This window comes from Astyanax mexicanus, unplaced genomic scaffold (genome assembly GCF_023375975.1).
Source record: "Astyanax mexicanus isolate ESR-SI-001 unplaced genomic scaffold, AstMex3_surface scaffold_31, whole genome shotgun sequence".
NCBI classification, from domain to species: Eukaryota; Metazoa; Chordata; class Actinopteri; order Characiformes; family Acestrorhamphidae; genus Astyanax; species Astyanax mexicanus.
In genome coordinates this window covers 5776285-5794435 of record NW_026040041.1, presented here as the reverse complement: position 1 = coordinate 5794435, position 18151 = coordinate 5776285, and the positions used below count along the sequence as shown (strand labels likewise).

At 35.8% G+C, this 18151-nt stretch overlaps 2 protein-coding genes across 2 annotated transcripts in view; both read left to right on the top strand.

Moving 5' to 3' along the window:
• LOC103022397 (dolichyl-diphosphooligosaccharide--protein glycosyltransferase subunit STT3B) overlaps positions 1-18151 on the top strand; it is a 178236-nt gene that overhangs the window by 47986 nt on the left and 112099 nt on the right. The gene's annotated exons all lie outside the window — the stretch shown is intronic.
• On the top strand, positions 4607-8405 carry LOC125788940 (coiled-coil domain-containing protein 106-like). The gene is made up of 4 exons (XM_049472908.1): positions 4607-5180; positions 5748-5894; positions 6041-6280; positions 7805-8405. Exons 1-4 carry the CDS (start codon positions 4961-4963, stop codon positions 8119-8121), a joined length of 924 nt encoding a protein of 307 aa, XP_049328865.1. The 5' UTR covers positions 4607-4960; the 3' UTR covers positions 8122-8405.

The following is an 18151-nucleotide window of genomic DNA, read 5'->3' as shown; positions in this document are numbered from 1 at the left end:
CTACACTTTATCTTCAGTAGAGATCATTTTACTGTATGCTGTATGTGAAGCTTGGTGTGTCAGTGTGTCTTTGCTTTCATAATTACGGGAAAAATACACCTTGCTCTAGGATAAAGTACTTCAATACTATAATTATGCACTAGTTTTCTCTGTATAAACCTCCTGTTATTTTTATGTAGGTTGATTGATCTGTTTTTAAGTTTTCTGCTGGGCTTAATTAGTGAATGTCACGGATGACCCAGGCAGGGAGACGAGGAGGCGGACACAAGTGCAGGTAGGGTGAAAATAAATAATAATTTAATAAATAAATAGGTAACACTTTATAATAACGTTCAGCTATAAATCATTTATAAGTTTTTAATTCCTAATTAACTAAACATGAATTAATCATGTACTCATATCTATAAATCATGCATAAATATATTAGTAATGATTCACAAGACACATACAAGTTATTATTTCATTCTTAACAAATGATTAACAAATGATGAATAGGTCAGGAATTCAGTTTTTATATATCAGTTACATACTTATAATAATCATAATTCATATGTAAATAGAATATTTACAAAGGAATGTAATGTTAAGGCCTTTTTAGCCAAACATACTTAATGAATAAAACATCTATAAACTTTGATTTTATAATTTATTTATCATGAACTAATCAAGTATTAAACAGTAATTTACCCAGTAGCCTTGTGTGTGCTCTGGGTTCTGTTGTAGCTAATTATTTTTACATATTATTTTAATGATTATTTTAAGACAGATTTAGACAGGTATATGATGTTCGCATTCAAAGCAAGCTCCTAGCTCCTTCCTACCTGATGGACTTCATGCACAGCTTTGTTGACCCAAAAACTTCAACTGCAGCTTATGTGGCTAAACGAACTTCCACTGAGCAGGAATCAAACACACTCAAGATTGAAGCATTTAAATGACCAGTAAACCAGTGTATTCGTCTGGGTGATCTTTTTCTCTCACAGTCTACCTACCTACTGTCAGGTGCTGCTGAATTTCTCCCTAGGTGTGTGTGTGTGTGTGTGTGTGAGAGAGAGAGAGAGAGAGAGAGAGAGAGAGAGAGAGAGAGAGAGAGAATGCTTTATTCTGCTTGTCTGTGATGGACTGGTGGTCTGTCCAAGGGCTTACATGTCTTTTGCCCTATAAACACTGGCATAGACTTCAGTACCCCCCATCACCCAGAAGGATTAAGTTTATAAGAAGGTGATTAATACATATCTAAAAATCATTTATAAACTATACTTCTTTTGTTAAATCATTTATAAATGAATTGTTCAACATTTATAAAACATTTTGCAGCACCTAATCTAAAGTGTAAACTATTCTCTGTATATAAATATCTGAAAATGCCTGTAAATCATTTATAAACTATATTTCTTTCGTTAAATCATTTATAAATGAATTGTTCAACATTTATAAAACATTTTGCAGCACCTAATCTAAAGTGTAAACTATTCTCTGTATATAAATATCTGAAAATGCCTGTAAATCATTTATAAACTATATTTCTTTCGTTAAATCATTTATAAATGAATTGTTCAACATTTATAAAACATTTTGCAGCACCTAATCTAAAGTGTAAACTATTCTCTGTATATAAATATCTGAAAATGCCTGTAAATCATTTATAAACTATATATTGTTTTGTTAAATAATTTATAAATGAATTGTTCAACATTTATAAAACATTTTGCAGCACCTAATCTAAATTGTAAACTATACTGTATTTTCAGAACATACAAATATATAAAAAGGCCTGTATATCATTTAATAAAACAGATTTAATGGTTAGGACTTAAATAACAATGCGAGTGTTAGTGAGGCTCTTCAGTCAGCACTTTTGCTGGTACTAATCGTGGACTGACACACACACATATACACACTTAATTTAACTTGCCATTTATTAAAACATGAATATGACTAAAAAGTTGTTACAATTTGTATCGCATGTGATATTAAATACAAAACTTCATCTGCTTATTAAAAAACATTCACAATTTGTTGCACAAATTAATTAATAAAATGTGATATACTGCATAACCTGAAATAACTATAACTTTTTTCATAAACCTTAAAACCATAAACCTAAAAACTTTTTAGATTGCTTGCTAGATTATTAGTTCTTGTGGAATTCAAATGTCCCATTTTATTCATGGAGTTTTCCAAGGTCATGAATTAGTTGTCCTAGAGGGCCATTATGATGTTTTTTAGCTAGCCATTCATACCATTCTATTACAGTCAAGTGTTTTTTCAACAGCTCCTCTGACCGGTTACCTCTAAGCCTCCAAACAGTTTCCTTGTATGTTCTCCAGGCTCTCTCTATATGCTGGGTGTGAGCCCCTGTCTGAGCATCAACATATGAGACACTGTGATTCACTGTGTAATGTCTGTAGCCAAACTGAGGTAGAGCTTGCCGATATGCACGCCACTCATCGCTTAAGATAGTGGATCCCCTCCTGACATGTCGAGTGATGAGTGGCAAGAGTTCCCTTCTGGACCTTCGCTCGACTAAGCGAAGAACTGGCTTTCTTTGATTTGTGCCCCCAGCTTTCACACCCAGCATCCCAAACACCCACTTCCTCCTTCTCCATCCCCCTGCCATCCGTCCTCTTCCATACTAGATTAGATAAAAAGGAAAATTTTATACAATTGCCAGTACCTCCTGTTACAAAATATTATCTTGGCCAGTTTCTACTTTCTAGTTACAGAATAGCAGGCCAAGGCAAAATTCATATACAACACTTTTTTGCAATTTCATTTTCATTACTACATAATTAACACATTAACATTTAAGAATGATATTACTGAATAGCATAAAGCATAAGGCGTAAAAAACACCATATTCCATGATAACAAACACAAGCTAACATAAAAATGTATACATTAGCATACATTATCCTAATTTTTTAGAAAATCCTGGTAGAAATGTTATTTCTAGGTACTTCCAAAGAACTGCAAATAAACTGTTGATGTGGCTGGATGAGCTGCTGATGAAGCTACTCTTAATAAATCTTAAAATTAATAGCTTAAGAAAATACCTGCAATGTATAAGTATTAATTACTACTAACAATATAAAAGAAAGAAAATAAATATAAAATGTATGTCAATTTAACATCAACATCATACAAAATATCAAGATACAATGACACCTGCCTTTCTTTTATGTCTGAAGTGACTCTCGTCTATAACAATGAACTGCCTGCGTCCTCCAATACGCTGTCCTTTTCTTCTTCTGAGTCTTTCCATTGACACCACGCAAGCTTCTCTCACCTTTTTGGCCATTTTTGACAGAGTTGCTGAACTTCCTGCTATTTCATCAGCTATCATGTCAATTTGGCGCAAATGCAGACCTTGAGAAAACCTGCAAGCACATAATAATACCAACTCTTAAACTGTAACCTAAAAATACCTTACCAAATTAAAGTAATTTAGACTGGAATATAAAGCTCTGAATAAGAGTATTATTTAGTACTTAATAAATCTAAATGTGGGCTTAAAAACCCAAGTATATACATGAAACGTAAACTATACAGTACATGTAGCAGGCTGAGACATAGTAAACCTGTATGTGTAAGCAGCTTTCACCTGTACACAAATTCCATCCATTTGAAGAGAGACACTTTGGAATGACTAAACACAGAGTTGTGCCTGACAGATCTCTTCATTTGCCTTCCTCTGTGGATAGCTCGTTGACACCTCCTGCAGGGATGGGAATTATATTGATGTGAATTTAGGTGTATTAATCTAACATTTTTTTTTTTTCAAATTATAATGTTCTGTTTAATTCCAACACTAATAAATTACTTTTTATTATAGAGCTAAGTGATGAAGCAATGGTTTGAACATGGTTTTCCTGAGATTTGATATGATGGAACAGACAATGCAGTGCCACATTAAAAACATGTGCCTTAAAACATAACTTGCACATATGCAGGCACACATATAGATATCCATGACATGTTTAGAAATGCTTGACAGAATAAAAAAAACGAATTTAATAATTTACGTCTTGAATGGTGTTAAAAAGCATAACAGTACAAGGTTATAATTACTGAAAAAGGCTTAATTTAGTTTTAGATAAAAAGCTAATCTTTACATTCTTTAGTGCACATTTGTTCAAGCACATTAGGTTAACTAAAAGCATGATAATTATATGACAGCTTGACTTACCATTCATAGCAATCTGAGCAGTTGCTCTGTTTCAGCTTCATTCTGTGGTGACAGAGACTGCATTTCACCTTTTTCTGCAACAGTTTCTTCTTATGAAGCCACTTTATTAATTTTAAATGTTTTCTTTTTGATTTCTTTCCCTCGATCATTTTCCTTACTTTTCTCTCCAAATACATCATTTTGGCGCATTTATAACCGGATGACTGTCAGTTAAACGTGTCTAACTTGCATGTACAGGATTCAGTCAGAGAATCTCTAATAGAGGGGAGAACACCCACTTGAGAATCACTTCTGTGTTTATTTGACCACCAGAGGCGCTCCCGAGTGAGTCCAAAACGAATAGGTTTGTATGGAGAAATAGAGCAAAATCAGAGTTTATAAATATTTAATACTTCTTATACTGAAAAAAATACTAATGTCTTCAATAAGTAACATGCTGTTTTCCTAAATTAAGAGAATATACTGACCAAATGAATAGTTACTATTTTTATTTTGAGGTTTTAGCCTTTAGCTCCATTCACCCCCATTCATCCAGAACTCACTCGCGGGCTCCCTCTAGAGGTTGTCTGTGATTTTCTAGTGCGGAGAAGATAGGAAGTAGGTAGGCTCTCCATAAACTGGCTTTGATTCAGTCTTATTTCACGATTTATTATAAATTATTTATATATTATTTATATAAAGCTTGCTTATTAAATATTTATTTGGCTTATTTAGCTTAAACAACTACTTTGAATTACGTTTTGTGTATGTATAACATATATATATTCACGTATGTATCGTTTATTTACTATTAAAACTGTCAGGTGGAACTTTGTAATATGGGTTGAGTTAATTAAGGGGGGCACCAGGGGGGCCACTAATAACGCCGCCGCTGCTGCAGGGAGAAGTCCGGTCGTGATGGAGTTGAGCAGTATATCTGCAGCTCGCCCCAAACGAGGCAAAAAGACCAATAAATCTGCAGAAACCAACAAAGAAGGGGAGCATGGCACAGGTAAGATATGTAACGTTAGCTTTTATTAAAACTAATGTTAGGAAATGTAGCTTACTAGCTACATTACATCCTGTGATTTCCGAGGAAACTTGGCTTACACTAGCTTACCTAGCTAACCTAACCTTAGCTAGCTGGTTGGATCACTGTTCATTATGAATAATATGTGTTTACCATCCTCAGTCAAATTTTAGCAGGCCACCATTAGCTGAGAATTTATAAGGATGATGTTAGCACACTAGTTAGTTGTTATAATTAAAGTATGAGTTATTGGTGTAACACAAGTACTGCAAAAAATGACTGATAGACCAGCCCATCAGTCCAAGGACCAGGGATGGCGATACCTGTTAGACATTGTTTTAGGCAACTTTTTTCCTGCTGTGCGACAGTTGGACTACAATTAGCTAATGTTATGTGCCAATCTTGTTACTTATCTTTGACTTGTAGGTCATTTTTAAACAGTTTATAATATTTGAACTTATGTAGAGAATCCACCAACATAATTTATTAACTTAGTGGTTAACAAGTCCACAGTCCACTATTAGAATTTATTTTTTTTTTTTTTTGCAGTTACCCAGTTAGCCCCAACAGCTGTGATGTCCTTGAAAAAACACCAGATTCTACTGGCTGAAGCAAAGAAGAATGAGGAGGCTATGTCTAAAACAATTGCTGACCTGAAAGAAGAAAGGGACGGTCTTCTAAAACAGTTAGACGAATGTGAGTATTTTGGTAATTAATATAAAATATTTACTTAGCACCAGAATGGCTGTACAAAAACATAAACCCCGGCCCTCTAACTTGCCACCACTTAAAATCCTACATTTTAAAAATGTCTCACTCAAGTTTGATTTGTTTGATATTAGACCAGAAGAAAGGTCTGAAAGGTGGCACCGCAGAGGACGATTCGTCTGATCTATGTGAGGACCAAGAGTCATCAGAGTTTTCTGAATCTTCTTCATCTTCCTCTTCTACGTCAATGTCAAGTTCCTCTGAAGAGCAGAGAAAGAAGAGAAAGAAACACAAGCACAGCCACCAGAAGAAGCTCAAAAGAAAGAAGAACAAAAAAGGAAAAGAAGAAAAGATGCAGCAGTATAGAAAGAGAGGTACCTAAAACCACAGACAAATCCATATATATATATATACATATACAGGGCCAGCTTAAAAAATTAGAATATCTTTGAAAAGTTACTTTATTTCAGTAACTCTGTTAAAAATGTGAAACTCATATAATATATATATATATATATATATATATATATATATATATATATATATATATATGTATATATATATATATATATATATATATATATATATATATATATATACATATATGTATATATATATATATATATATGTATATATATATATATACATATATATATATATATATACATATATGTATTAAACTCAGAGTGATCTATTTTAATCGTTTATTTCTTTTTTTGTTGATGATTTTGGCTTACAGCCAATGAAAACCCAAAAATCAGTGTCTCAGTAAATTAGAATATTATATAAGACCGACTGATACTGTTGGCAGTGGGGGTAGTTTGCTAAGTCCTGCTGGAAAATGAAATCCACATCTCCATAAAAGTTGTCAGTAGCAGAGGGAAGCATGAAGTGCTGTAAGATTTTGAGGGAAAACAAAACTGCACTGACTTCAGACTTGATAATAAAACACAGTGGATCAACACCAGCAGATGACATGTCTCTCCAGACCATCACTGATCATCAGTAAATTTTACATTTAATTTGGAAATTAAGGGAGCAGAGTCTGGAGGAAGAGTGGAGAGACACACAGTCCAAACTGCTTGAGGTCTAGTGTGAAGTTTCCACCAATCAGTGATGGGTTGGGGAGACAAGACATCTGCTGACGTTGATCCACTGTGTTTTATCAAGTCCAAAGTGCAGTGTTTTCCCACAAAATCTTACAGCACTTCATGCTTCCCTCTACTAACAACTTTTATGGAGATGTGAATTTCATTTTCCAGCAGGACTTAGCAAACTACCCACACTGCCAACAGTATCAGTCGGTCTTATATAATATTCTAATTTACTGAGACACTGATTTTTGGGTTTTCATTGGCTGTAAGCCAAAATCATCAACAAAAAAAGAAATAAACGATTAAAATAGATCACTCTGAGTTTAATACATATATATATATATATATATATATATATATATATATATATATATATATTATATGAGTTTCACATTTTTAACTGAGTTACTGAAATAAAGTAACTTTTCAAAGATATTCTCATTTTTTGAGCTGGCCCTGTATATATATACACATGCATATATGTACCTTGGACTGTTTAGTCTGCAGTTGATATACAGAAGTAAATTTGTGAATGTCTGCTCATTACCAGAGACTGTGAGGTGAACATTTAAGCAATGGTTGAGCAACACTGTATCAGTTAGCCAAATTAAAGCTATAAAGATTAGATTTTAAATATTTTACTTTCTCTGTCTGAAGCCTAATGAATCATAAGTCTTGAGGAACGAGTTGGCAGTCACTAAATCAAGTCCATAAAGTAACAAGGGCATTTTATAGGAATTGTTTAGTTTGTTTGTACTTTTCTTATTTGTGTGTGTGTTTTTATCTTTGTGTTTGTCTCTGTAGCTGGAAATCCTCAGCAGACTGTTAGAAGATACAAGAAGATTTTGCATCAGTACAGAAGGGGGAAAAATCTCCGTGATGCATACAGGGCTGTTGGAGTAGACAGAAACACTGTAGTGGCCAATGCTCCCATTGCAGAGCTAGCTATCGTGGCACCCCAAGAGTACAGTAAGGTGTTGGAGGGTTACTCAAGGCAGGAGAAACTGCAGGTGTTTGCAAAAAAGTGTGCAGATGTCTTAAATAATGATGTACAGCTGTTAAACAATGTGGAAATGTACAAAAAGAAAAACAAGCTTCTGCCTTTAATGAAAAGAAAGTAAGTTTTTTTTGTAATGTTTCGCAAGCTTGCCTATTGTTTTGGACTGTAAATAAAACTAAAATGGACATCCAACAGATGACAGTGTTATTGGCTGTGAAGACAATGTTTTAAAAGTGCAGCAATGGCAGAGTTATTTTTCAGTTGTTAATGATTCAGAAGATTTTGTTGAATTTGTCATTTTTGAGTGAAATTGTTATTACTGTCATCTTCTTTTCTGTTTTTGAAAAATAAGTTTTTTGGTTGCCACTTTGAATTTAATAAAGACCTGCAAGTTGTTACCAGTAAGTTGATTTTCCTAAGTTGATTTTTTATATGTACTTGGATATTTGGATATGTTTTGGAAATGTTAAACAATTAATTTTAAAATTATTTAACAAAACAATATATAGTTTATAAATGATTTACAGGCATTTTCAGATATTTATATACAGAGAATAGTTTACACTTTAGATTAGGTGCTGCAAAATGTTTTATAAATGTTGAACAATTCATTTATAAATGATTTAACAAAAGAAATATAGTTTATAAATGATTTACAGGCATTTTCAGATATTTATATACAGAGAATAGTTTACACTTTAGATTAGGTGCTGCAAAATGTTTTATAAATGTTGAACAATTCATTTATAAATGATTTAACAAAAGAAGTATAGTTTATAAATGATTTTTAGATATGTATTAATCACCTTCTTATAAACTTAATCCTTCTGGGTGATGGGGGGTACTGAAGTCTATGCCAGTGTTTATAGGGCAAAAGACATGTAAGCCCTTGGACAGACCACCAGTCCATCACAGACAAGCAGAATAAAGCATTCTCTCTCTCTCTCTCTCACACACACACACACACACACACCTAGGGAGAAATTCAGCATCACCTGACAGTAGGTAGGTAGACTGTGAGAGAAAAAGATCACCCAGACGAATACACTGGTTTACTGGTCATTTAAATGCTTCAATCTTGAGTGTGTTTGATTCCTGCTCAGTGGAAGTTCGTTTAGCCACATAAGCTGCAGTTGAAGTTTTTGGGTCAACAAAGCTGTGCATGAAGTCCATCAGGTAGGAAGGAGCTAGGAGCTTGCTTTGAATGCGAACATCATATACCTGTCTAAATCTGTCTTAAAATAATCATTAAAATAATATGTAAAAATAATTAGCTACAACAGAACCCAGAGCACACACAAGGCTACTGGGTAAATTACTGTTTAATACTTGATTAGTTCATGATAAATAAATTATAAAATCAAAGTTTATAGATGTTTTATTCATTAAGTATGTTTGGCTAAAAAGGCCTTAACATTACATTCCTTTGTAAATATTCTATTTACATATGAATTATGATTATTATAAGTATGTAACTGATATATAAAAACTGAATTCCTGACCTATTCATCATTTGTTAATCATTTGTTAAGAATGAAATAATAACTTGTATGTGTCTTGTGAATCATTACTAATATATTTATGCATGATTTATAGATATGAGTACATGATTAATTCATGTTTAGTTAATTAGGAATTAAAAACTTATAAATGATTTATAGCTGAACGTTATTATAAAGTGTTACCAATAAATAACAAGAAAACAAGGAACAAGTAACATGAAACAAAGATACACAAATAACCAATAACCAAAACAAATAAGGGGTTAACGATAACAAAACAGGGAGACTAAAGAAACAAACGAGTAACTGAAACAAGACTAAAATAACTAAACAGAACAAGGATAACCAAATAATAAAATAAACCAAATACTAACAAACAAGGAACTAAAACAAGACAGGATTAACTAAACTGGGCAAGGGAGAAAAGAAGCAAAATAAACAAGGAGCTAGAAGTAAAACGAGATAAACACTGAACTAGGAAACGGGATATGAAAACACAGAGAAACGCTGAGAGACAAAACGACATGGGAAGGTGCAAAGACCGACGGAGGACAAGGTGGCAGAGGAGGGCTATTTATAGTAACATAAAACACACTAGAATTGGAAACACCTGGGGAAGGGGCGGAGCTACAAATGAGAAACACATGGTGGAAATCTACTGACAGGAGACACAGAGAGGCACAGGTCACGTGGGGAAGACACACAGAGACATGAGACAGGGCTAAGACGTGACAGTGAACTGATCATGAGCTCTGGAACAAAAATAAGAGAGCACTTAAAAATTATGAGTTTCTTTGATTTTACCAAATTGAAAACCTCTTGAATATAAGCAAAAGTAAGATGCATGGTTACAAGCCATCAAACCAAACTGAACTGCTTGAATTTTTGCACCAGGAGTAAAGCAGCATAAAGTTATCCAAAAGCAGTGTGTAAGACTGGTGGAGGAGAACATGATGCCAAGATGCATGAAAACTGTGATTAAAAACCAGGGTTATTCCACCAAATATTGATTTTTGAACGCTAAAACTTTATGAATATGAACTTGTTTTCTTTGCATTATTTGAGGTCTGAAAGCTCTGCATCTTTTTTTGTTATTCCAGCCATTTCTCATTTACTGTAAATAAATGCTCTAAATGACAATATTTTTATTTGTAATTTGGGAGAAATGTTGTCTGTAGTTTATAGAATAAAACAACAATGTTCATTTTACTCAAACATAAACCTATAAATAGCAAAATCAGAGAAACTGATTCAGAGAAACATTTAGAAACTGAAGTGCTCTCTTCCTTTTTTCCAGAGCTGTAATAATAGATAATGAAAAAAATCTCATTCTGATCAGCGTATATTTTTTAAATTTAGATTAATCTGTTTACAGACATTCATACATTTATTTTTCATAGTATTCTGATTCATCCGTGAAGCCTTCAGAAGAAGAGTGAAGAATTATAGCTTCCTACTTTCTGTCTTGTCATCTACACCAGTCTGGACTGTGAACATTAACAATACTCTATGCAATCAAAGCCAGTAGTTCCTCCCTGTAACTTCTCATCATATTACTCACCGTGGCCTTGGATTGATTTCTGCTGAATGACCACTTCTCAGAAGAGTAACAGTGGTGCTGAATTCCCTCCACTGGTATATCATCCTCCTCACAATGGACCGGCGGAGGCTGAGCTCTGTAGAAATGCTTTTGTGACCTTTTCCAGTCTGCTGAGCTTCCATAACTCTTTCTAAAGTGCTCAGAAATCTGCTTTATTCACTGCGTGGCACACGTCCAAAACCCTGTGTGGTGGAAACCCAAGTTTATGTTCTGAACTCCCACTTCACTGCCACCCAGCTGCTCCAATAACTGTTCCACAGGCTGAGGAGGTGCTGCAGTCTGGTGGAGACGTTCCTGTATTCTCTAAAAGTTCACCATGAGAGGCAGCAACACATGTATCTGCAGGATGTTCTGTTCATATGACTGAGATCACTGTTAGTGTTCCTCCTATCACTACTAGGGGTGACTGACTGTCACTGTATGAGATGATCCTCAGATCATCAATCACTCCTGCAGTTTACACTGTGAACTCTTCAGTCCACCTCAAAGGCAGGATTGAAGAGCATCACCACAAGAACTCCATACTCAAACCTGAACATCATCTGATCCCAAACACAACCTGGATTCATCGCTAAAGATGATATGGTTCCAGTTGATAATGGTGGCTGGCTGGTGGATGTCCTGGATGTTGGGCAATTTGACCATGGGCTTTGCGCAGACTGATTTAGGGCATGTCAGTTTGTGTTTGGTATCGTGTGGGAGAAAAAATATGCCTTGCGCAGCTCAAAACACGCAAAAGTCATGTACTAATTCTCTTAATTATTATAAAATCATGGGTGTACGTTTTTAGTGTAACGTGAAATAAACCAATCAGTGTGCCAGTTATCATTACCTTTAAGAGGCAGATGAGCTCTGACTTTGGCACGTTGGTATCTTAACAGTGCAGCAGAGGATACTGAGCTGCTCGTTCCCACTGTGAAGATACACAAGCAGCTCATTTAAGGGGACAGTAATGTTATTTTATTCTTTATTCTGTTTATTGTTGAGATAAAAGCTGGCTTTGCAACACTAACTGACTTTAGTTTCACATTCAAATCATGGAAACAGCACAACACCTATACTTTATATTTGACAATATTTGATTAACTTTCCTTGCTCCTTACTCATCTTAAGTTTATTTACCTGAACTGAGTTTTATATATATATATATATATATATATATATATATATATATATATATATATATATATATATATATATATATATGCAATGAGCATGAGCATCTGTCAAATTCTCATTCTGCAGAATGTGGATGTTAAGCTACAGTTATTAAATCTGTGTACTGAACATAAATATAACTCCTTAGAAATGTCAGAAGTAAATATAACTTATAATAACTTATAGTTACTGTGCAGATTTTTAAGTATATTTTATTTTATAGTGTATTGCTGAAGGCTCTATGTGAAGTGTTGGTTGTCAGTCATGGTTGTGCGACTAAAGTCCAACACTATTTTAACAGCATGGGTGCAAGGTGTGAAAATAGACTGTTGACGGGGTGTAAGATAGTAATGAGCATTGTGACGCACCATTTGCAGGTGTACGATAGGGTCCAGTGTCTTTGGGTGTATTGTAGAGGCATGTCTAGCAATCAACAATCTCTCCAGGAAGTACACTACCCAAAAGAAGCCTCTGAGAGCCTAAGGAAGTAGGAGAAGTGGACCATGTGACTCTCATAGTGTTTTTCTACCCAAAAAACTCTGGTTCTTTAACCAGTTCTGTTTGGGCTTATAAGAACCGTGGTGCTTTTCAGCATACTAGCCCTCGTTCCACCTTTTTTTATTGGAACTGTCTAAACGTCAAATCATACGTCACCAACAGAGGGCACTGCACAGAAGCGGTGAACACTGTGTTCACTGTGTGAACTGTTTGCATGGAAGACCCTAGTATTCTTTGGTTCCCACTGCAAACGAACATTCCTGGTTCTAGAACCTACTTTTTTGGTGGAAACATGGCGAATGGTTCTAAATTAGCAATTCGCAAAGCATAGTGAAAAAAATCTATCAGGTGTGTTTTCTTGCCCAGGTTTGTCCTGATACATTGATTATTTAAACAAAAACAGCACTGATTGTCTGAACGCTCAGTTTTAGATTTGAGTTTTATTTCTTATGGGTGAAAAACAAGCAGCAGTGAAGGTAAGAGAAGATGTATCAAATCAATTAGAGGCATTAGAGCACAAATATTGTTCATATCCAGAACAACCGCATGGAATGTCCTGAAGAAGAAAGTCGTCACTGGTGTATTAAGTAACAGATATTGAACAGGTAGACCAAGGAAAACCACAGCAGTTTTTTATCTAGAACAATGGATGGGTTCAGATTAAAGGTGCTATCTTCTCAACTGCATACCAGACCCAAATTTTATTACCTGAAAATAAAATCTAAAATGTTGATACTTTGTATCATATTCATCTTTTAATATCAAACCCAAATGTTTTTAGTCTACTGCAGATATAAAGAAGTTGGCCTCACTGTACTGCATAAAGAATCTTTTACATTCTCTCTCTCTCTTTGTCTCTCTCTCTGTCTCTCTCTCTCTCTCTGTAATGGATGGTGTGTGTTAAGGGAAGCCTGTACAGGAGGACAGGCCGTAGGGAGGAATGGGGGGGGGGTTGAGCAGAGATAAAGAAGATGAGCGAGGGAGGAAGATGGAGAGCAGGTCGAGGAGTTTCTGAGAGGGATTCTGACCTCCTAAACCACTCCGATAAAATGTCAGAAGATAGATGTGTGTATTTGTGTGTGTGTGTGTGTGTGTTTGTGTGTTTTCCTGTACTGAATGTTAAATGATGCTACAGTAAAGGAAAATAATAATAGAAGGTAAATTGGCTCTAAAAACCCACAGAAACGCATTTATATTGATACTAGTTTAAATTTGTAATAACATTGATAGAAGGACAAAAAAGGGGGGGGTCTAGTTTTGCTGGATTACCATTGGTTACATTGACCATGGAGGCGGTGCTAGCAGTGTGGCTAGATGCTAATGGCACAGTGGTTATGCTGAATGAGGCTGGTAGTAGGCATGGTGCTAAAAACACAGTGCTGGTGCTAATCGTTGCTATTAGCACTGCTGCCAGATTGTTAGCATTGTTAGTCTACCATTGTTAGCTGGTAGTCCAGCAAAAGTAGCCCTACCTGTTTTTTCAAACTGCTGCTGCAGTAGATGTTTGGCACTTGAATGACATTAGCGAGATGCTAATGGCAAAGCTAACAACTCGGCTGTGATGCTAACAGTGTGGCACCAACACTAATAGTGCAGTAGTTATTCTGAGTAAGGCCAGACGCCAACCAGTTGGCATTCTTACAATGTAGGTACGATGGTAATGATGGCACTGCTAATAAACCCTGCTGTGGTGCTAATCACATAGCAGCAAAGCTAATAGTGCAGAAGTTATGCTGGGTGAAGGCGGCGTTCAGCATGCCAAAAATGAGGAAATTTTATTTCCTCTTGTTCGAAGCTCTGATACTAAATTAGCACCAGAGATTTAAGCTGCTGTAAAATTAAAATGGTGCAATTTTAGCTTGATTTAAGGCGTCTCAGTGTCTTTGCTATCAAAACGACAGGAAAAGTACACCTTGCACAACTCAAAACACTGTGCAAAAAGACATGAACTAATTATCCTAATTAATCATGGGTTTGGTTAATTTTGGGTGTAGTGTGGAATACACCAATCAGAGTGTCTCTTGCTCATCATTCTCTTTAAGAGTCAGGTGAGCTCTGACTTTGGCAGATTGCTATTTTACCTGTGCAGCTACCTGGACGTGTTCAACAAACTCTTCTCAGCAATGTTATTTTATTTAGTATTCTCTTTATTGTTGATGGAAAAGTTGAGTTTGTGCTGCTGCGTGTTCATGTGTTGCCAAGATAGCGATGAACGACTGACTGTTTTCTGTTACCAAGATAGACAAGCAAAACTCCAGAAATGTACCTGAACACACCTCATTTCCAGAACACCACGCCCATCAGTGTAGATATATTCAGAAGCTCTGCTGCTGTTTAAACCAGGCAGGATGAAGGAGTGAAAATAGACTGTATGTTCTATGGGAGGTTTATTAGCTTAGCTTTAGCCTCAGAATCCTGCTATACTGAAAAATCTGCACCACCTCAATAACAGTCAGCTGATACACCAATTAATCTCCCTCACACACACACACACACACACACACACACACACAACCGCCTCTCTACATCTTACACACAAGCTGTGCAAATCCTGACAGCTGGAATTGAGCCTACACACACACACACACACACACACACTCACACACACACACACTCTGCAGGCTGGGGTGAGATAAGGACAGAGGGAGAGATGACAGGCGGTTCAGAGCAGGTGAAGGGGATTATGGGATATATTGATCAGTATCTGGATATGTTGCGGAGAAACCCTCAAGGACAAACACAGCTGAACACACCCGTCCAATAAGCTACACTCTTCATATGTGGGTTTATGTAAAGACAGACAGACAGACAGACGAGTAAAGGGACGGATGACTTAATAAAAGCACGGATAGACAGACAGACAGGTACAGTACCGACCAAAAGTTTGGGCACACCTTAAATTCAGTGTTTTTTCATTATTATTTTAAAATGTTCTGCACTATGACAAAAAAAAAACATATGAAATTATTAAAACAATTAAAAAAGGGTTAAACTAACTAGAATAAGTTTTATATGTTTAGTTTCTTTAAAGTAGCACATTTTTCTTAGATGACAGTTTTACAAATCTCTGCATTTACCGGGGAAAGAACTAAGTTAAGCGGAGAGCTAGCTAACATTACCAGTGAAGAACTAAGGTTAGCAAAGAGCTAGCTAACATACTAATGTTAGCGGGGAGTTAGCTAATGTTACCAGGGAGATAACTAAGGTTAGCACAGAGCTAGCTAACATTACCAACGGGAAAGAACTAACGTTAGTGGAGAGTTAGCTAACACCACCGGGGACAGAACTAAGGTTAGTGAAGAGTTAGCTAAGATACTAACGTTAGCGACGAGTTAGCTAACATTACCAGGGCGAGAACTAAGCTTAGAGGAGAGCTAGCTAACAATACCGGGGAGTGAACTAAGGTTAGCTAACATACTAACTGTAGGGGTGATTAGCTAACATATCAACTTTAGCAGAGAGTTAGCTAACATACTAACTGTAGGGGTGATTAGCTAACATATCAACTTTAGCAGAGAGTTAGCTAACATACTAACTTTAGCGGTGAGTTAGGTAACAACTTTAGCGGCAAATTAGCTAACATACTAACTTTAGCGGTAAGCTAGCTAACACACCAACCTTAGTGGCGAGCTTACTAACATACTAACTTTAGCGAAGAACTAGCTAAAATACTAACGTTAGCGACGAGTTAGCTAACGTTACCAGGGAGAGAACTAATGTTAGCTGAGAGCTAGCTAACATACTAACTTTAGCGGCAAACTGGCTAACACACCAACTTTAGTGGTGAGCTAACTAACATACTGACTTTAGCAAAGAACTAGCCAACATACTAACGTTAGTGACGAGTTAGCTAACATTACCAGGGAGAGAACTAATTTTAGTGGAGAGCTAGCTAACATTACCAGGGAATAAACTAAGATTTTGGTTTGTTTTTTGCCCCCAGTTTAATGTGTTTAATCTCTGGACTCTTTATAAAGAGAGAGGAGGTATCGACTGATTCAGGGGTTTAGCGCTGATAGTCTACTGATGCCACGGCCTTAACGGTGGTAATTTAGCTGCGGCCGGGTGAACACACTGCGGCTATAATTTAACTGTGGTTAGTTTAATTTAACTGTGTGTTGGATTGATGGTGTCGGCGCTAAAACACAAAACCTTCTCCAGTGTGGTTTATGTATATAAAGATGTGGCTGTATTTATTTGTTTGTTTGTACATTTATTTATTTATCTACTGACCTTAATTCACCTATACAACTGACAGTGTTACCATTAACATTGCTACAAATCAATGCAGAGAACTGTTCTGTAATGTACATTATTCAGCCAAATGTTTGTGGACACCCATTCTAATGATAACTGCATTCAGCTACTTTTTGTTGAGCCTTTTGCTGACACATATGTGCAAATGCACACGCACAGCTTATAGATGGGTATAAAGCTCCAGTATTGAGAACCCTGTAGAGCAGTAGTGGAACTGTGTTCTCTGGAATGATAAAGCTCTGTACAGTACTTTTATAATGGGAGGAGTAGAGGAGTTGGTTGGGAATGAGGTAAGATGATGATCATCCAACAGTACAACACCTTGACCTCTGTATCTTTCTTGTGGTTGAATACAATCAAATCCTCACAGAAATCCTCCAAAAGAAGTAGATCGTCCACTACAGACAGAAATTCAGAGAAAGAGAGAGATAGAAAAGGGAAAGAGAAAAAAGAGAGGCTAGATAGATATATATGGTTTAAGAGATGGATAGAAAGATGGGTAGGCAGATAGAGAGGGATAGAAAGGATGAGTAAGAGAAAGACAGAGTTACAGAAAGATATAGATAGAGAGATAGACCCTCTTTCTTACAGGGTGGGATAGATAGATAGATAGATAGATAGATAGATAGATAGATAGATAGATAGATAGATAGATAGATAGATAGATAGATAGATAGATAGATAGAGACAAAAGAGAGCTAAAGCTAGAGAGAAAGAGAGACAAATGTAGAGTAAAAGGTAGACAGAGAGAGAAAGAGGTATAGACAGGAAGAAAGAGAGAAAAGAGGATAGATAGATAGATAGATAGATAGATAGATAGATAGATAGATAGATAGATAGATAGATAGAGACAAAAGAGAGCTAAAGCTAGAGAGAAAGAGAGACAAATGTAGAGTAAAAGGTAGACAGAGAGAGAAAGAGGTCTAGACAGAGGAAGAAATAGAAAGAGGGAAAGAGAGAAAATAGGATAGATAGATAGATAGATAGATAGATAGATAGATAGATAGATAGATAGATAGATAGATAGATAGATAGATAGATAGATAGATAGATAGATAGATGCCTTTGATGCCTGCCTTTGATGTGGACTGAAGAGTTCACAGTGTAAAGAGTTACAGATAGACAAAGAGAGAAAA